Here is a 21,264-nt window from a genome sequence, read left to right on the forward strand (position 1 = left end):
TTGAGTCTCAGGTTTATTGATTTCTTCAGGAATCTCATAACTAATCAGATCTTGGGTCTCTTCAGGAGATCCCTTCATAATATCATTTTGATCATTTGTCGATTTTTGTTTTCTAGGATTTCGATCCTTAGAACCCATATGCCTACCACGCTTCAGGCGTGCTTTAGGTTCACTAGCTCTCATGCTAATAGATGGTCCTACTGGGACATCAATTCGGATAGGCACATTCTCTGCAGGGATATGTGACTTAGTTATCCTTTTCAAATCAGTAAATGCGTCTGGTATTTGATTTGCTATATTCTGTAAATGGATGATCTTCTGGACCTCCTGATTACATATAGGGGTACGTGGATCAAAGTGAGATAATGATGAAATTTTCCACACAATTTCTCTTTTGATTTCCTTTTTCTCTCCCCCTAATTGTGGGAAATTTGTTTCATCAAATCGACAATCTGCAAATCGAGCAGTAAATAAATCTCCCGTCAATGGTTCAAGATAGAGAATAATAGAAGGTGATTCAAACCCAATATATATTCCTAACCTTCTTTGGGGGCCCATCTTACTGCGCTGTGGTGGTGCTACTGGCACATATACAGCACATCCAAAAATTCGTAGATGGGCAATATTTGGTTCATGACCAAAAACGAATTGTGACGGAGAATATTTATTATAATGTATTGGTCTGAGACGGATAAGTGATGCTGCGTGCAAGATAGCATGGCCCCAAACAGTAGTGGGCAATTTTATTTTCATAAGTAGTGGTCTTGCTATCAATTGCAGTCGTTTAATAAATGACTCTGCAAGGCCATTTTGAGTATGAACATAAGCTACCAGATGTTCAACTTTTATTCCAACTGATAGACAGTAATCATCAAAAGCTTGAGATGAGAATTCTCCAGCATTATCAAGGCGAATGGCCTTTATAGGATAATCTGGGAACTGTGCCCTTAATCGAATTATTTGGGCTAATAACTTTGCAAATGCCAGGTTGCGAGATGATAATAGGCACACATGAGACCATCTTGAAGATGCATCTATTAGGACCATAAAATATCTAAACAACCCACTTGGTGGGTGAATAGGTCCACATATATCCCCATGTATACGTTCTAAGAAGGTAGGGGACTCAATGCCAACCTTCATTGGTGATGGTCTAGTGATCATTTTGGCTTGATAACAAGCATCACAAGAAAATTTATTATTTGTAAGAATCTTCAGGTTCTTTAATGGATACCCACTCGAATTTTCAGTAATTCGTCTCATCATTATTGATCCAGGATGGCCCAAACGGCCATGCCAAAGCACAAAAGTATTTGAATCAGTAAACTTCTGGTTTACGATAGAGTGTGATTCAACTGTACTAATCTTTGAATAATATAAGCCAGAAGATAAAGTTGGTAACTTTTCTACAATGCATTTCTGGCCAGAAATATTCTTTGTAATACAAAGATATTCCACATTCATTTCATCTATTGTCTCAACATGATACCCATTTCGGCGGATATCTATAAAACTCAACAAGTTTCTTCGGGACTTGGAGAAGTACAATGCATTGTCGATAATAAGTTTTGTTCCCTTAGACATAAATACAATAGCTCTTCCGGAGCCTTCAATCAAACTTATATTACCAGAAATTGTAGAAACATTTGCTTTTTCCTTATGCAAATAAGAAAAGTATTTCTGATATTTGAATATGGCATGAGTTGTTCCACTATCAACTATACAAATATCTTCATGATTGGTCTTTGATCCAAACATAATTTGAGGATTATCCATATTCTTTAAAATGACATAAATAAAATAAATATGATAGTAAATATTATAACTTTTATTTATGTACAACAATTACATAACTATACTATCTACTACAAATAACAGAAATTAAAATATTTACATCTCTACAGATTCACTACCGATCACATGACTTGTTTCTCCTTCTGGGAGTGCAAAGTAATCAGCTACATCCAAATGCATGAAGTCTAAATTATCTTCAGAAATAAAATTTGCTTCAACATTTTTCTCTGTCTTCTTCAGGGAAGCTTGATATAGCTCAACCAGGTGCTTTGGCGTACGGCATGTACGTGACCAGTGCCCTTTTCCTCCACATCTATAGCATGCATTTTCTCGCTTTGCTGCTTGCACCGCTTCATGCTTTTGTTCCTTCCTTTTCCACTGCTGATGGTGAGGAGGGTTCTTTGGTGTATTATTATTACCACGATTAGAGTTTTCTCCCCGATCACGGCCATGACCACGACTGGGGCCACGTCCTCTTCCATGTTTAGCTTGGTGAAAGTTCGTCTCATTCACTTCAGGGAATGGACAAGAACCAGTAGGTCGGCTTTCATGGTTTTTCATTAATAGTCCATTATGTTGCTCGACTACAAGAAGATGTGAGATAAGTTCAGAATACTTTTTGAATCCCATCTCTCGATATTGCTGCTGCAGGAGCATATTCGAGGCATGAAAAGTGGTGAAAGTTTTCTCAAACATATCATGATCAGTAATATTATCACCACATAGTTTCAATTGGGAAATAATTCTGAACGTAGCAGAATTATACTCACTGATAGATTTAAAATCTTGTAGCCTTAGATGAGTCCAATCATAACGTGCCTGTGGAAGAACGACCATCTTCAGGTGGTCATATCTATCTTTCAAATTACTCCACAGTATGACTGGATCTTTAACAGTAAGATATTTCATTTTCAGGCTCTCATCAAGGTGATGGCGTAGGAATATCATTGCTTTGGCACGGTCTTGGTTTGATGCCTGATTTTTATATTTGATGGTGTCTGCCAGACCCATCGCATCAAGATGAATTTCGGCATCAAGCACCCAAGACATGTAGCTTTTGCCTGATATATCCAGGGCTACAAACTCAAGTTTAGAAAGATTTGACATTATTTAGAAAAAAAAAGTTCGTACCTCTGATACTTTCAAAGTATTTTCTCGAGATGGCAGAGTCTCGTGCTGATAACGTGTTATAAAATAAAGACTGTAAAGTAAAGACAAGTATAGAGAGAAACTGATATATTATTCAAACTTCAAACTTATGTACATAATGAACTGAATTCTCCTCTATTTATAGAAGAAAGGAAACTGCTGTGTAAGCTGCTACTGCAAGCTGCTTGTAAGCTGCTTGTAAGCTGCTGTGTAAGCTGTTGTGTAAGTTGCTTGTAAGCTGCTGCTGCAAGCTGCTTGTAAGCTGCTGTGTAAGCTGCTTGTAAGCTGCTGCTCTAAACTGTTGTGCCAGATATAGATAATCTTCTATCATGGGTAATATTTATCCATAACGGAGTACCGAAAGAATAAGTTTCTTCAGGAGACTTATTTCCAATAGAGTACTAAATAGATAAATGTATTTATGGCGAAGGCTCATATGAATAAAGCTTCTTCAGGAAGCTTATTTACTACGGAGTACTAAATGAACATCCATAATATAATATTTTCACAACATATAGAGTTTTTTTTACCTATGAACTCATTGACTGGAGCATGACAAAATCAGCAAACGTGACTAGCGCTTGCAGGTTGCTTGATTCAAAGACAAGTTAAGCAAGAATTAACAATATACGCGTATATATATATATATATATATATATATATATATATATATATATATATATATATATAATATTATGATTAGTAATGTCAAAATTAGTGAGGCATACATCAATAATGTAGGGATGATTAGCAATGCGAAGCACTCCTAACATTATCAATTTTCTTTTCTCCTCATGAAACAAAAATCTATTTGCTTCTCCGGAAAAAGACTAAAAAAGAAACCCATAAAGAAATGGTGATAACTAAGAGAAAATGATATTGTATATCCGCTCTCAAAATAATAATCGAAAATATATATTATATATATTGTAGGTTATATATAAAAAATTATAAAAATTTTATATATTTTTTCGGTTATAAATTGTAAATAATGTTTGGTGCGGGCGTGATATTTGCCTATAACTAACCGTCTAAAAATTAAGTCTATCCCCTATGCACTCCCACACGTGACACCACTGAATATGTCCAAGTTTTGCCGAAAACAGAAAGATAAAGCCTACCCGCCCAACGTTGTACGTAATCTATCTTTTACTTATCAATTTCAATTTTATATCATTATGATGCTGTTGAGCTAAATACGTAATTTAAGATAAGGAAAAAAAGGAATTCTTTTAAATATAAACTAAAAGTAATTTTGGCTAATCTTAAGCATACTGTAATATCTCTAAAATTATGTCATTAAAAATAAAAAAATATTAAAATATACCATTATTCTTTTAGACAAACTAAAAATTAAAAGAGTCATAATAAATACTCCCTCCGTTTAACTTTTTTTTAGTTTAACTTGATATAAAGTATAATAAAGAAAGGAAAACTATTGAAATTTTTTATCTTAAATAAGTATATTATTTGTGTAATAAAAGCTTCTCATTATTGAAACAAACGACTAAAAAGAAAATAGTGCCGATTTTTTTATAACGGAGCGAATTGAACATATGAATGATTTTTAATTTGTTTTTAAAGAGCAAACACCTCCATCCAATATATGTACTTAATTCCCAACCTCTTCAGAGTTTCTCCACTGAAAACAATAACTTTGGTGTTTTTTTTTCTTCTTTTCCAAAATGAAGACTCTAATATATCTACTCATATTGCTATTAACCTTAACACTGAAAACAAGCAGCAGCAGAAATAACCTAGTAGAAACCACATGCAAGAACACACCAAACTACAACCTCTGCCTAAAAACTCTACTCTCCGACAAACGCAGCGCTAGCGGCGACATCACGACGCTGGCGCTGATCGTCGTGGACGCCATCAAAGCGAAGGCGAATCAGGCGGCCAAAATCATCTCGAAGCTACGTCAATCCAATCCTCCAGCAGCTTGGAGAGTTCCATTAAAGAAGTGTGGTTTTTCGTATAAGGTAATTTTAACAGTAAGTTTGCCTGAAGCTATTGAAGCTTTGACTAAAGGGAACCCAAAATTTGCTGAAGATGGTATGGTTGGATGTTTTGGTGATTCTCAAGATTGTGAGGAGAATTTTAAGAGTAGTTTTTCTCCTCTTAGTGGTTTGAATACTGCAGTGCATGAGCTTTCTGTTGTTGGTAGAGCAATTATTAGAAATTTATTATGATTGACCATGTGACCTATAAGTCACGGATTCGAACCGTAAAAGCAACCACTAATATTTGCATTAAGATAGGTTACATCATATTCCTTGGAATGCGATCCTTCCTCGAATTGTACGTGAATACGAAATATCTAGTGTACCGGGTTGTCCCTTATTATGATGCACTCCCTTTTACAAATTCAGAAACTCTCCTTTTTTTGTTTTTTCCTTTCACTTCCTTTGTTGTTAGTGATGCAGTTTAAGATGATTCTCACTTAAGGTATGTTGTCTTTTCTTTCTGTCTTTTTTAGTAGTTTTTTTTCTTTTTTCTTTTTTCTTTTTTCTTTTTGGGAATTGGAGCAAGTTAAAATAGAGACTAAAAGGTTCAAAATAATATTTTAAGCATAAATTATCCCAAAAGATTTGTAAATGAGTAAGATTTGTGACAAAATGAAGATCTGAAAAAGCTTTTTTCAGATGTTCAAAAAAATTTAACTTTACTCAAACAAGAAAAAAAATCATAGTTTGGTGCTATCGGAAATTGAGTAACTTTACCTTCCGTGGGAGCAATCTTCCGTTTAACCTATGGTCTAATATTAAAAAGTCTCGTTTTTTTGCCTTAACCCCTAACGGAGCTCAAACCCGTGGGTAATAGTAAATCATACTAATTAAACGTTGAAAGGTATTATGGATCTATTTTCTCACGTTTTGTCCACCCATTTCAGGCTAACAACAAAGGAATGAGTAAACCAAAGTGTAGTAGAGGACAAAATTGAATAACTCTGATACTAAAAAAAGTAGTCCGGTGCACCCAGTGGTGGCGGCAAGATCTCCGAGAAGGGAGTTCAAGAACAAAAAGATCATAGCTAGTGGGACTTGAACCTATGACTTTTCAAAGATTTTGAACCCCCTTGACCACTAAGCTACACTTTTGGGTTATGTCAAGGGAGTTCAAAACTTAATATATAGAGGTAAAAAATAGATTTTGCCTTATATATACAGTGTAAAGTTCGGATGAACCCCCTTCCGCCCCCCTAAATCCGCCCCCGGGTGCACCAAGTTACCGCTATGTGTAGGGTCCGGGTAAGGGCTAAACCAAAAGGGTCTATTTTACGCAATCTTACCCTGCGTATTTTTGCAAGAGGTTTTTTCCACGGCTCGAACCCGTGACCTCCTGGTCACATGACAACAACTTTACCAATTACGCCAAGGCTCCCCTTCCGAATAATTCTGATACTACAAAGAGAAATTTGGATGTTTTCCCTTCAAACAAATATTTTTTGCAAGAACCGGAAAACTGCAAGCTCCAATTTTCAATTTTCAAAACAAACGCAATAAATTTGAGCGCCTGCTCATTTTCAACTGGTGAGCTGATATTTCTATGGATATATATTTCCCCTGTTTCTGTTTCTTTTTGCTGCCCCCTTTCCTCCCTGTCCTTGTCTCTGTTGCAGCATAAGCACATGGTATTTAAGGTGCATGTCTAATATCTTTCCATGAAATAAAGGGTACAAAACACTATTAGACAGTAGTCTGTTTTGTTCTTAGCTTAAACCATAAGGCAATCATTATAGAAAATTGAAAGGGAAAAGCGTCGAACGTGGAACCATGGTACTTCTAACCTTGCCTTGCTTCTGTGTAAAGAGAGGACAGGAACCTTTCTACAAAGAAGAGTTACTTACTATTCCATTAGGTACCTGCAACTTTCCGTCAGCACAGATATCAGGTAACTCTCCCTAGCTTAGGTATATTGGAAGAAATCACTTAGTGCTTTTTTGTATCCGTTGCGACTCGAACCCAAGACCTCGTGGTTCCCTTCTTGCTTCATTGATCACTAGAACACACCCTTGGGTACCAGAAGAGTTACTTATAATTCAAATTCTCCAGTTATAGTTAAGTAGTATTATTTTTAGACTAAGAGAAGTATCTCCAGAAGATACTTAAGTCATGAATCCTGATGGTATTAAAGATTATTAACCATTAACTTAATGTTTTGAAGCATACAGATATGCAGCCAGGATGGTATGTCTTCAAATCAAAAAAATATGGTCCGAAAGAAAGTATATCCTACTCCATTAAAATGCAAGTCAGTCTGATTTTAGGCGTATCTCAGTTCTCCGCTATCAATACATAAGCATGTCAAAATAGTTGATCTAGCTCTAAGCAGCAGCAGCAGCAACAACAACAAAAAATCCAGTGTAATCTCACAAGTGGGATCTGGGGAGGATAGTGTATACGTAGATCTTACTCCTACCTTGTGAGAGTAGAGAGGCTCTAAGCAGCAGATCTCAGATAAAATTTCAGGGGCCTATAATTGCTGATCAGTACTATGCACTAAACAACTAGTCCAAATATCATAGAGTTTTTGGCCAAATATAGTCCCTTATCTTTGAGGATAGGTCTATTTTTGTCCCTCAAATATGACCTTGAGCATCTTTAATCCCTTAAATATGCCAAAGTAGAGCATCTTTAGTCTCAGTGACACAATCTGTCCAAAAACTAATGTGACATGTGACACTGTAAGAACTAAGAAGAAGACCAACAGTAAAAGAAAAAGCCATTCCCATTTCCCCCAACTCATTCACGAAAAAGAGCTTGAATATCCCTACTTCCTTGAAGAAAACCATTCCTTCCACTGTTCTCCAAAATGAAAAAAAAGGATTGTGTCAAACTCTCATAGCAATAATTTAAAGCTCAACAGGACAAGAAAATGTTCCCATTTTTCCTTTATTTGGAAAATAATCTTCCCCGATTTCTGAAAAAAGAAACTGTGTTTAGTTCAGCCTTTTGTATATCTCCAAAAATGTCTCACATATAAAACCCAAATGAGTAAAACTACAAAATCGTAGTTTCGAACAGCAATCACAATGGAGAGCAAATCAAATTAGGTTTTGAAATATGGAGATCAAAATCAATTTTCAAAATGTAGAAACCAAAACTAATTCCAAGATCAATTATGGGGTTGGTTTCGGCACTCACCGTCTTTTTAATTTACTTATCGAAAATGTTTTATAAACCAACACCCACTAATAGTATAAAGCTGATAAATTTGAGATCTTAAAAGTTTCTAGTACACAGCTGATAAATTTGAGAATTTAAAGTTGAAACTTTTACTTTTAAAAATTCATATGATTTTTTCAAAAAGAAAAGTTGAAATTTGAAAAAATAGAGCAGCCAGGATCACTTCTAGCATATTATTGAAGCAAATGAATAAGCAGATTGGAAACTGGAGCAGAAGGGGGTATTTTCAAGCTTTAAATTTTAGAAAACATTACCTAAAAATGAGGAATTAAAGTGATAATTTACGTTACCTAATAAAAGGAGATGAAACGTTTTGCTTCAGATCGGAAGATTTGCTTCATGAATCAGAGTTGGGTAACACCATTAGTTTTTGAACACATTCTGTCACTAAGACTAAAGGTACTCTACTTTAGCATACTTAAGGGATTAAATATGGTCGGGGTTATATTTGAGGGACAAAAATAGACCTACCCTCAAAGATAAGGGACAATATTGGTAAAAAAAACTCAAATATCATACATAATTCATAGCATTTGTCTACTTACACACTCATAGGAGTATTATGATCATTATCAGCATTAACAACACTGAGGTACAACTTTGGTCTTCAAACGATCTAGTACCAAGGAGTTAAGATTATACAACTGACAAGCAAAAGAAACTCATTTATCACCAGTTTCACTTTCACTTGATATCAACATTCTTTAGATATCTTTTGTAATACATATAATCCAACTGCTATGTTAAAGGACCGATCTTTATTTTGCTTCAAACCCCCCCCCCCCCCCCTCCCAACCAACAACCACAAAGAAAGTAATTCGTCAATATGAGGCTAGCTACTGAATTGGCAGTTCTGAGATATCCTCGACATGCTATGCCAGTGGTTATTTATCTCAATCAACCAGTATCAATCACTGTACAGGTTATACAAATTAGGTATATCTTGTGCCAATGAGTCACTTACGAAGTACTCCTTCAGGCTGGCGCATACCAGAAACGTAGTGGCAATCTGTATTCATATTTGAATAGTTCGAGCAATGACACTAATTTCAGCTTGTGACACTTTCCCGACTATTCCCATGAGTTAAACCAGAAGCGTGCTCCACAGGACTACAAGATAAGAAGCAAATGGAAAAACTTAGCCGACTAGAATCATCCGTAACAACAGAATGTAAAGTACCATTTTCAGATGATTATAGATATATAGGATAGTACATACTCAGAAGATCCAGAGTCCGCAAAGATGGCATTACTAGTGGATAAATTCGAATGGTCCTGTACAATAATGAACCTATTCTTCCTTACGCTGCCGGATTGGACAGAATCGTAAAAGCTCATAGCTGAACTTCTGTAAGACATCCCTGCATACAATATTGCAAACACCAAATCATCAGAAATTTTGCAACCTGAGACAAAATCTTGGTTCCACAGTATGAATAAAACGGGAGAAGGAACTAAAAGGAGAAGAAAGAGAACACAAGGGTGTGTCAATTGCAAAAATGTGATTTTCCAACACCACCCAGTTGCTGACTAAAAATGCAAAGAATCAGCGCACATATATATCGTGTCCAGCGATATTTTTGCATCTTCCTACTTTCATGAAGATGCTCACATAACGGGAACCGGTATCAGTATCAAGACGACGACAACAACAAACCCAGTGTAATCCCACAAGTGGGGTAAGGTATCAGTATCAAGAGAAAACAAAGTTCCAAAACAAGAATGATGTTGACATATATACAGAATTAAGGAGATAACCAACAGCTCCATTATGATTTTGCTTGTACGGTGACCGGTACGAAGCCATTGTTAGCATTCCATACACAAGTAACACCAATATGTTGTCACTTAAAAGCATGAAACACAAACAAAAGAAACTGAGTACAGGTATGAAATGCAATTAACATGACTTGACATGCTGAAGAATGAAGAAAGTCAAATTTTATCTTAATGAGGAGCAATCTATTGGAGCAGATTTTCATAAAAACTTGATTCTTAATATAATTACACTCTAAAATAGGACATAGGAAATCCAAACTGAAAAATCCAGATATTTACCTTGAAACAATAGCAGAAAAAAGAAGAAGACAGTAAAGAGCAAGGCAAGGAAACTGCCATTCAATACTGATGATGTTGACGATGCCTTGGCTGCTTTCATTTTCTTCAAAGCCTTCATTCGTTCAATTCGTGCACGTTTGATCATTGCGAGTTCCGCTATCTCTTTTATCAGCTTCTGGTCAGCAGCATCCAATGAAAATCCTCTGGGAGGTCTAGGAGGCTTAGGAGGTTTTTTAGCACTCATTGATTTACGTTTTTCTTTCACCGTTTTCTTCTCTACTAAATTTGTCTTGTCTATAAACACTCTAACATTCCCCGGAGAAAGCTCATCGCCGTCTTTCATATTTCTGTTTATATTCAACCCATTTTCAGCTCTAGAAAGTTCTTCACCATCATCATTACAGACACTAGTGTATATTGCCAAAACAGGGGATATAAAGGAGAATTAGTACTTCTTGCTTCTTCACTTGTACTTCTACAACTCTCGAGATCAACCACAAAATCCCTCTCTGTAGATGAAATATGATCCATCAAAACCTCACTCAACAAATCTCAATCTCGTTACACTTATACAATACCAAACTCATCAATCGTAGAAATGCAGCAAGCAAATTCGGCTATCTTCTTCAAATTATCATCTGAAGCAAACTCTGAAAAAAAAAGTATATCAAACACTTTAAATTCCTAAGGATCAATAGGCAATTAATAGCAGAGGTGGATCCAAGATCTGAACTTTATGTTCGCGTTCGAAATTCTACCGCATTCTGTTTGATTTACTGAGTTCGAAATCTATTATTTGCACTTATTTGGAGGAATTTTCAACATATATAGCAAAAGTTACTGAAATGAGATGAACCCATACCTGGCATGCTAAATCCACCCCTTATTTTTTGTACCATTTTAACAATTTCCAATGACCTAATATTGCTAAATTGAAGGAAGTAACCATCAATTCTTTAACATTATTCTTGTATTGAAGTACATTCTACTCAGCTCTAGGTACCAGCACTTCAAAATTCAGCAAAACTAACAACTCATAATGCTCATGGATTCACTACAGTAGGTAAACAAGTACTGAATTGCAAAGAAAAAGGTAAAGACTTAAATTTTAGAAACAAATAAATCCTACAATCTCAATAAAACCAATTAAAGTTGCTCAATCTAAACAAATCATGTATCAATAAACACAATAAAGACATAAAGAAAGTGAAAAAACGAGAGAGTACCTTGACTTGAAGAGAGAGTGAGAAAAAGAGATTTAGCTCAGATAGAAGAAAGTGAAGGGTAATGTAAGAAATTTAATAGTAGAGGAGCCTATGTTGAGTACTACACTAAAATATTTGAGATCTGAAATAGTACTGTAGCAGAAAGTTCATTAAAGTGAGTGCGTCTATTTTAATGTGATAAGTGATACTCCACCAAACAAGGGTTGCAAGTTTTATCGATAGGTCGCGGGTTCAAGACGTGGTATGGAGTCGGTCTTTGTTAGAAAATACTTTATTCACCGTGTATAACTTTTCGCGAATTTGGATTTAGTTGGGTCCCAATATGGATACCGGATACCAGATGGAAAACTATAGATTTAGTCATACTCCAATGTGGGAACCGAACATCGAATGGGAAATCGAAAAAAAAAATAAGTGATACACCATACGGTCCACTTTAATTGATTTTTTTACTTTTTTCTTGTGATCTACAATATTTGATTTTTTCAAACATTAAGAAATAATCAACTTTTTGTTTTGCAAAATTATCCTTGGAATAAATAGTTTAAGACTATTTGTTATATTTCTAATGAATAAATTAAGATTAATATAATAATTTTTATTGTTAATTAATGCTAAATGGTGAATTTCTTTATATGTGTGAAAAATAACCAAAAAAATAACTAAAGTAGACCATAGAGAGAGTAAGTGATACCCCTACAATTCACTTTAATATTTTTTGACATTTTTATTTTGGTTCATAATATTTGATTTTGTGAGATATCAACAATAAAGAATCTAAAAATATTTATTATATTTTTTAATGAATAAATTAAAGTTAATATGATTATTTTTATTGATAATTAGTGTTAAAACGTGAATTGCGCGAAAATAGCCTATTAAAGTAACTGACTTTCAGTTTGAATTATTACGAGAGAGAAACAAAGCGACAGAAAGGCAAGCGCACGAGGGGTTATCTGGGCGATAATTAGACATGGATTTGAAGTTCAAGATTTTAGGATAATTTATTCTAAGTTATTGAGTTGGAAATTAATCATCTGTACTTATTTAATGAATTGTTTGAGTTAAAATCATTGAGTTTTAGGTAGGAATTAACCTCGATATACTACTGACTTTATGGGTTTTAATTCTCCATCATATCATACCTAGTCAGTTTTTTACCATTTGATTTTTTAAATTAACAGCAAGTCAGCAACAGATGAGGAAAGAAAAGAAGAAGTAGAAGGAGCAAGGAATAAAAAAGGACTTTTTTTCTACTTTTAGCCCCTATCAAAACTATTTACATTCAGTAGCCGAAAAGTATATAAAATTTATATAATTTTTGTATCTAATATACAATATATATATATATAAAAAAAATATTTTACTATTATTTTGAGAACGACTATATAATATTATTTTTAAATAAAAATATTAAAATTCGATCCATAAGACATTTGGCATTGATTACTAATTCCACCGACACTCACTTCTTGACACAGTCCAAAGGATTTCCACTTTCATCACCTTGGACCCAATCATGATCCTTGGGGGTCCTGCCGTTGGGTGATTTGCACAAATAGGGACATTTTGGTGTCGCTTTTGATTTTTTTTATACGTTTGACTTTTGACCTTAAAGATTTTTCACTGGAACGAGCGGGAGTCAAAATCAAAATCATTTAATTTTCAAGGTCATTGGGTGTGTTCTAACCGCCGTTTCTATTGATTATTTTAAGAACTGTTAAAAAAGCTTGGCCCATTAGACTAGCCTAACATAGCCCTGTATTTAAATCGGGTTAGGTTAAGATTGTTCGAGTCCATTTAAGATCGAGACTTATAAGCCCGATCCAAATCATTTTACCAACCTTGTGGCTTTGATTAAGGTTGCCTGTGGACTAAAATAAATATTAGAGATATTTTCAAAAAGAGAAATTTTCATAAATCACTATTATTTAGTGGTTATTAACTTTCTATAGTTATCATATACATAATTGCTTCCTATAACTACTATTCAGTTGTTACGGTAGTGTATTCGATGTATTCGTTGTATTCGCGTTGTTGTATTCATGAATACAACAGCAAAAAGCGCATAAAATCAGGGTAGTCCGGTTGTACGCGCATGTATTCAAATGTATTCGGGCCATGTATTCATGAATACAGCAGCAAAAAGCGCCTAAAATCAGGGTAATCCAGTTGTATGCGTATGTATTCATATGTATTCGTGTTGTTGTATTCATGAATACAGCAACAAAAAGCGCCTAATATCAGGGCAGTCCAGCTGTACGCGCATGTATTCACATGTATTCGCGCCATGTATTCGTGAATACAGCAGCAAAAAGCGCCTAAAATCAGGGCAGTCCAGCTGTACGCGCATGTATTCACATGTATTCGCGCTGCTGTATTCATGAATGCAGTAGTAAAAAGCACCTAAAATCAGGGCAGTCCAGTTGTACGCGCGTATTCACGCTGCTGTATTCATGAATACAGCAGTAAAAAGCACCTAAAATCAAGGTAGTCCACCTGTACGCGCATGTATTCACATGTATCCGTACCATGTGCAGTGGCGGACCCACGTGGTGGCTAGCGGGTTCAACTGAACCCGCTTCGCCAAAAAATAATACTGTGTATATGTATAAATTAGAATTAAAACTGTGTAAATTTTGTATAAATATTTTATTTGAACCCACTTGACAACTACTATTTTACGACTAAAGTTATGTACTTCTAAAATTGAACCCGCTTGCACAAAATCCTGGGTCTGCCACTGGCCATGTATTCATGAATACAGTAACGTCAATCACCTTAAAAATAGATATGTCCAGTTGTCTAAGAGAGAGGAAAAACATAAATAGCGTATTTCATGCCTTATTTCATACCTCAATGATAATATATACCATAAATACTTATTTTGCTATAAAATATAAAAGGAGCTATAGAAAATAATATTTTAAAATAATTTTAGTTTATAATAAATAAGGTGTATACCTTTGCTATAAGAGGTAAAATTCCTTTCATAAACCACTATGGTGTATACCTCAATGATACTAACTTGTATCACCTGTATTCAAACGAGCAACGAATACAACATGTGTCAACTGTATTTGTTCGCGCAACGAAATACAATATGTATCTCACTGTATTTATTCGCACAATTATATTCATTGTATCAACCGTATAACTAAGGCGAAATACTAGGGTGTATACAATGGATACAACATGTATCGAATATATACATGGGTGTATACAATGGATACAACATGTATCGACTGTATTTGTGCGCGCAACGAATACAACTAAGGCGAAATACAGAAATACAGAAAAATAAAATGTCCTTGTTGAGAGTCAAACACAAGACATCCGCTAACTAAGCGGACGCTCTAACCAACTGAGCTACGAGAACTTATTATTCTATTATTTTAGTTCAAAATAATTAATCTCTTATTTTATGAATTTGCTATAAAATTCAAACATAGCTATGGATGGTAAATTTGCTGAAAGTATAGGTACGAATGATAAATACAGTATAAATGTTTGATGTGTTAAATAATTTTTCCAAAATATTATTTCACCCAAATAACTAAAAGAAAAAAAAGAGTCCATCGGAGGAAATTATTTTTGAGTACGTTTTTCATATTACTATGGAATTTGATTGTTATTCATGTTAAAAACCATGTATAACTTTTTTCTTGCTTGTAATATATATATATATATATATATATATATATATATATATATATATATATATATATACACACACACACACACACACACACTAGTATCTATAAACTTGCGTTGCACGTTAATAATGACACATAATGGTTTAAATATTTATTTATATGAAGGAAGGAAAGAAATTAATTAATGAGAAAAATATTATTACATTAACATAATATGTGAATTCAAAATGAAAAGATGTCATCAAAACTTATACAAATGATCAATTTAATCAGGTTGATTACATAATAATTATAACTTAAATGTATCTAATGTGATGGTATCTTACCGAATACTTCTTTGTAGACGATATTTTTTTGTGTATGTTTCCTTCTAATGCTTTGGTTGTTCTGCCATAAAAAGAACTCTTGTTGTCGATATTGATATCCCTCTTGAAAGTGCAACATATAGTTATTCGTGCAAGAAAATATATTATTGTAAATATAGTCCAATATTTAGGATGTATATCCTTGTGCTTTATTTATTATAATTATAAAACATAAACATACTGAAAAATATTTTTACACAAATTTAAAAGGATATTCTTTATTTTCGAAAGACAAAAGTTGATTTTAGGGATAAACACATACTTAGAAGCACATTGACCAGTATCATAATTTATGCATGTATATGACGTTATTGTCAAAAAATTTATATACTATATGTGTACTATTACATATGCTATTCGACGGATTTAAGTTTTTCAGCAGCATAGCGTGCATATTTTTCTTCAAAATTAACATATATGCAATGGAAGATCAATTTTACCTTAGTCTATTATATATATGGTGACACTAACATACGTAAGAAATAATGAATTTGACAACAAACCTTGATGGTAGAAGGTCATTTGATATTAAAGTATTTGAGTGTTCTTTTTGGTAGTAATTGTTGGTATCATCTTCTGCTGAATCAAAACTAAAAAATATTTTATTTTTACCATAAAACTTAAAATTGCATCTAATCTAACGATGATAATATTTTTTCTTATTAAATGCACTACTATTACCATTGTGGTTGATAACCAAGTGTTCTAGAAGAACCAAATCATCTTTTTCGTTTTCGACCGGAAGCAAGAAGTCACCGAATGTTAGATCTATTCTCGCTTTTATATTTCTTGTCATTTGAAATTTTTTCATTTGAGACTATAAGTATAATTTTGGCAAGCTAGCTTATATGGTCTTTGCTTTTGTCGATTTTGGAACTATTGATAGTACTTGACAGAAACCACCTCACAAACTATTACTTTTCTACCAAATGGTTCATTAATATCCAATATATCTATAGAACTCTAAGTAATTGTTTCAATTCTTTGACGCTTAGCCATAAGTACTTCATCCCATATTATTAATTTGGCTTTCCTTATAAATTTAGGGGTCAATTGATTTTTTGGTATTTTACAAACTTGTTTTTAGTTTTATGACCCAACCTCTTTATTTATTTAGACATAGGAGATTTAAGTGTCAAAACTAGGGAACTATTCTTGAAAAAGAAAGCTGCACAGCTTGATCGTGAAATGGGTATTATTCGCACTCAAGAGGAGACCGGTAGACATGTTAGAATGCTAACTCATGAAATCCGAATCACTCTTGATAGACATACTATTCTAAAGACTTGGAACAAAGAATTTTTTGGTTACCTGGGAAGAAGAAAAGATCAGATTTTGCAACAATTGGAAAGAACGGGGCAAAGTGATAATCAGAATAGTAACTTAGAGGAAGAAGAATCTAATAGAATAGCATTAACAAAGGAATACATGATATAGCAAAGGCAGGAGAGATACATTGGAGACAAAATTCCAGAATTTTATGAATCAACCAGAGGTAAAACACTAGATTTTTTCACAAAATAGCAAATTCAAACATGAGATATAATTGGATAGACAAGCTACAAATTGATGGGGAATTTGTTAGTCCCGCCAATATTGTTATATTTGTAAATAATAATTCTGCAAAATATAAGTTATCGTAATGAAACAGTAATTAATTCGAGCCCACTGAATTCACAGTGTTTCCTTAAAGAATTTAATCCCCTCCTAGTACCCAAGGTTATGGATTATTTCCTCCCAGGATAGAACGAATCACACACTGGTGTAGCGGTACTTCAAACCCCAGTGTTTCAGCGAACACAAACTTCGGTAGCAAATTACACTTACAGTTGCTTTGTTTGAAGTTAAAATAATGCAGAACAAAGGAGTAGAAACTCAAAAAATTGTATGGAAATGCTGAGAGGAAGGAGTGTAATGTATAGCCAAAGTTGAGCGTTTTCAGTTTTGTGTCTTGTGTATTGTGTGTGTCTTTCTTCAACAGCTGCTGCACATATATATAGCAGCCAGTGTTGAAGAAGAACAATCGTCCACCCTCCATGGTGGAGCAAGCACTTGTTTGTTGAGCAAGCACATTCATGGTGGGAAGAGCATTAGGCGGCTTGTTGTCGCAGCTGGTGGTCAGTACACGGATTGGAACGTATCTGTTATAAATACGGATAATCTTACGTTAATATTTACTATTAATAAATAAATTTGGTCCAAAAAATTAATCAATCAATCGATCATTTGACCGAATCCGAATCCGAATCCGAAGCCAAATCCGAAGCCGAAGCTGAAGCCGAAGCCGTAACCGTAGCCGAAGCCGAGCCGAGCGAGCGACGACGACGACGACGCGAGGCTTGCTTTCTTCTTAACTCTTTAAGAGCTACAAGAAGAGCAATTATATATATACCCACCAAAAATCTTTTCCTCTTCCAATATGGGACAATGTCTCATTGTTAAGAGGGGAAAACTTAAAATTTTACTCAAAAATTTTATTTTCCCTCCATTTCCCATTCACCCTCATTTTAAGACTATTTCAATAAAAACCTCAACAATCCTCCCACACGAATGGGGAATGGCTATATCACGGAAGTATGCATGGAAAAACTGTGTGATTTGCAAGCAAGGATTAATCGCATCTGGATAAGTAGGTTTCCCTTTGAACTTTCCGTAGTAAACTTATGTCGGATATACTCGGTCAATCAGTAGATTTGATATCTTTGAACCGTCGATCTTTGGTGTATACCTAGACAACCATAAGTCACACAATCAACCCTTAACCGTCTTTGGTTCTCATTGTTGTGTTCGTTCCAGCCATGAACACCGCCTGATTTCATAAGTGCGTAGAGAACTGGTCTTACAAAGTTCTCCTTGAAGCGGCTAACACTTCACACTTACATAGGTGATTCCTAAACGTGTCATCCTGTAGATACACTATTTGATATACCCCGTATCAAATTTAGAAATCATTAAAAAACCCTAATACTTTATCCTTGGTACTGAACATTGTCTCATCACGAGAACGGACTAAAATTTTATTTGACAATGTTGAACCGTCATTAATGACTTTGTTTGATCTCCGTGAACCTAGATCTTGGGATCTCCAGTCTTCTAGGTAGAGTTACCTCCACAATGACTTGTTCTCGGCCATAGCCCCATTCCCCTTGATGATTTCTCAACTACCTCTCTAGTTAGGCCTTTTGTAAGTGGATCCGACACATTATCACTTGACTTTACATAGTCAATCGTGATAATTCCTCTAGAGAGTAATTGCCTAACGGTTTTATGTCTTCGTCGTATATGACGAGATTTACCGTTATACATAACGCTCCCAGCCCTTCCAATTGCCGCTTGACTATCACAATGTATGCATATTGGTGCCAACGGTTTGGGCTAAAATGGAATGTCTTCCAAGAAATTCCGGAGCCATTCAGCTTCTTCACCGGCTTTATCTAAGGCTATGAATTCAGCCTCCATTGTAGAGCGGGCAATACATGTTTGTTTGGACGACTTCCAAGATACCGCTCCTCCACCAATAGTGAATATATGTCCACTCGTGGACTTAGAATCAGTTGAACCGGTGATCCAATTTGCATCACAGTATCCTTCAATCACCGCAGGGAATTTACTGTAGTGCAAGTCAAAGTTCTGGATATGTTCTAAATATCCCAAAACTCGTTTCATTGCCATCCAATGAGATTGGCCTGGATTGCTCGTATATCGACTCAGTTTACTTATAGCACAAGCTATATCTGATCGTGTACAATTCATGATATACATTAAGCATCCCAACACACGAGCATAATCCAATTGTGATATGCTTTGGCCTTTATTCTTTGCTAATGCAAGATTCACGTCAATTGGAGTCTTTGCAACTTTAAAGCCCAAGTGCTTGAATTTTTCAAGTACTGTCTTAATATAATGAGATTGTGACAATGCCAGACCTTGAGGAGTCTTATGGATCTTAATTCCCAGAATTAAATCAGCAACTCCCAAGTCTTTCATATCAAACTTGCTATTGAGCATACGCTTAGTAGCATTTATGTTGGCAATGTCATTACTCATTATCAGCATATCATCCACATATAGGCAAACAATGACTATGTGATTTGGAACATTTTTAATGTACACACATTTATCACATTCATTTATCTTAAAACCATTTGACAACATTGTTTGGTCAAATTTCGCATGCCATTGTTTGGGTGCTTGTTTTAGTCCGTAAAGAGACTTAACAAGTCTACATACCTTCTTTTCTTTACCTGGAACCACAAACCCTTCAGGTTGTTCCATGTAAATTTCTTCCTCCAACTCTCCATTTAAGAAGGCCGTCTTAACATCCATTTGATGAATTTCAAGACCATACATTGCAGCTAATGCTATTAACATCTGTATGGACATAATTCTTGTAACTGGAGAGTATGTATCAAAGTAGTCTAGACCTTCTCGTTGTCTATACCCTTTGACTACGAGTCTTGCCTTGAATTTATCAATAGTGCCATCATCTTTGATTTTTCTCTTAAAAATCCATTTAGAACCCAAAGGTTTATTTCCAGGAGGAAGATCAACCAATTCCCATGTATGGTTGTTTAATATGGATTCTATTTCACTATTGACTGCCTCTTTCCAAAACAATGATTCCGAAGAAGTCATAGCTTCTTTAAATGTTTGAGGCTCATTTTCCAATAAGAAAGTCACAAAATCTGGTCCAAATGAAGTAGACGTTCTTTGACGTTTACTACGTCTTGGATCCTCCTGATTACATATATTTTCTTTTGTTTTTTCCCGAGGTCGTTTAGATCCTTCACTAAACGACTCACATTCCTTTTTATACGGATATATTTTTTCAAAGAACTCAGCATTATCTGATTCTATAACCGTATTATTATGAATGTCGGAATTTTCTGATTTATGAACCAGAAATCGATATGCTTTACTATTTGTCGCATATCCTATGAAAACACAATCAACAGTTTTCGGTCCTATCTTTACCCTTTTGGGTTTAGGAACTTGCACTTTTGCCAAACACCCCTACACTTTAAAATAATTCAAGTTGGGCTTCCTTCCTTTCCATTTTTCATATGGAATGGATTGTGTTTTGCTATGGGGCAAACGATTTAATATTCGATTAGCCGTAAGAATGGCTTCCCCCACAAGTTCTGTGGCAAACCAGAACTTATCAACAACGCGTTCATCATCTCCTTTAATGTGCGATTCTTTCTTTCCGCAATCCCATTAGATTGGGGCGTGTAAGGGGTTGTTGTTTGATGAATAATTCCATATTCTAAACATATTTCTTCAAAAGGGGATTCATATTCACCACCCCTATCACTTCTTATCATTTTTACTTTCTTGTTAAGTTGCGTTTCAACTTCATTTTTGTATTGCCTGAATGCGTCTATTGCTTCATCTTTACTATTCAGTAAGTAAACATAGCAATATCGAGTACCATCGTCTATAAAAGTTATGAAATACTTCTTTCCACCGCGAGATGGTATTGACTTCATGTCACAAATATCTGTGTGAATTAAGTCTAAAGGATTTGAATTCCTTTCAACTGACTTATAAGGATGTTTAACATACTTAGATTCCACACATGTTTGACATTTTGATTTTTCGCATTCAAACTTAGGCAGTACTTCCAAGTTAATCATTTTCCGCAAGGTTTTATAATTGACATGACCCAAACGTACATGCCATAAATCATTTGACTCAAGTAAGTAAGAAGAATCTGAAATATTATTATTGTTTTCCACAACCATTACATTTAGATTGTAAAGGCCCTCGGTGAGGTAACCTTTTTTTACAAATATTTCATTTTTACTTATGACAACCTTGTTGG

At 34.7% G+C, this 21,264-nt stretch overlaps 2 protein-coding genes and 1 long non-coding RNA gene across 3 annotated transcripts; 1 reads left to right on the plus strand and 2 right to left on the minus strand.

The window, feature by feature from the left end:
- The first annotated feature begins 4,524 nt into the window (after positions 1 to 4,524).
- Positions 4,525 to 5,289, plus strand: LOC107785607 (cell wall / vacuolar inhibitor of fructosidase 1-like). The gene has a single exon (XM_075227706.1). It carries the CDS (start codon positions 4,629 to 4,631, stop codon positions 5,136 to 5,138), a length of 510 nt encoding a protein of 169 aa, XP_075083807.1. The 5' UTR covers positions 4,525 to 4,628; the 3' UTR covers positions 5,139 to 5,289.
- Positions 5,290 to 8,914: 3,625 nt separating this feature from the next.
- LOC107785597 (uncharacterized) lies at positions 8,915 to 10,604 on the minus strand. The gene is made up of 3 exons (XM_016606943.2): positions 10,194 to 10,604; positions 9,355 to 9,496; positions 8,915 to 9,245 (listed from the first exon to the last, which is right to left on the minus strand). The coding sequence occupies exons 1-3, from the start codon at positions 10,534 to 10,536 to the stop codon at positions 9,185 to 9,187; spliced, it is 546 nt and encodes a 181-aa protein (XP_016462429.2). The 5' UTR covers positions 10,537 to 10,604; the 3' UTR covers positions 8,915 to 9,184.
- An 18-nt stretch (positions 10,605 to 10,622) lies between these two features.
- Positions 10,623 to 11,587, minus strand: LOC142167792 (uncharacterized). The gene is made up of 2 exons (XR_012697890.1): positions 11,420 to 11,587; positions 10,623 to 10,843 (listed from the first exon to the last, which is right to left on the minus strand). It is a non-coding gene; the product is annotated as an uncharacterized LOC142167792 (long non-coding RNA).
- Between the last annotated feature and the right edge of the window lie 9,677 nt (positions 11,588 to 21,264).

This window comes from Nicotiana tabacum, chromosome 13, assembly GCF_000715075.1.
Source record: "Nicotiana tabacum cultivar K326 chromosome 13, ASM71507v2, whole genome shotgun sequence".
NCBI classification, from domain to species: Eukaryota; Viridiplantae; Streptophyta; class Magnoliopsida; order Solanales; family Solanaceae; genus Nicotiana; species Nicotiana tabacum.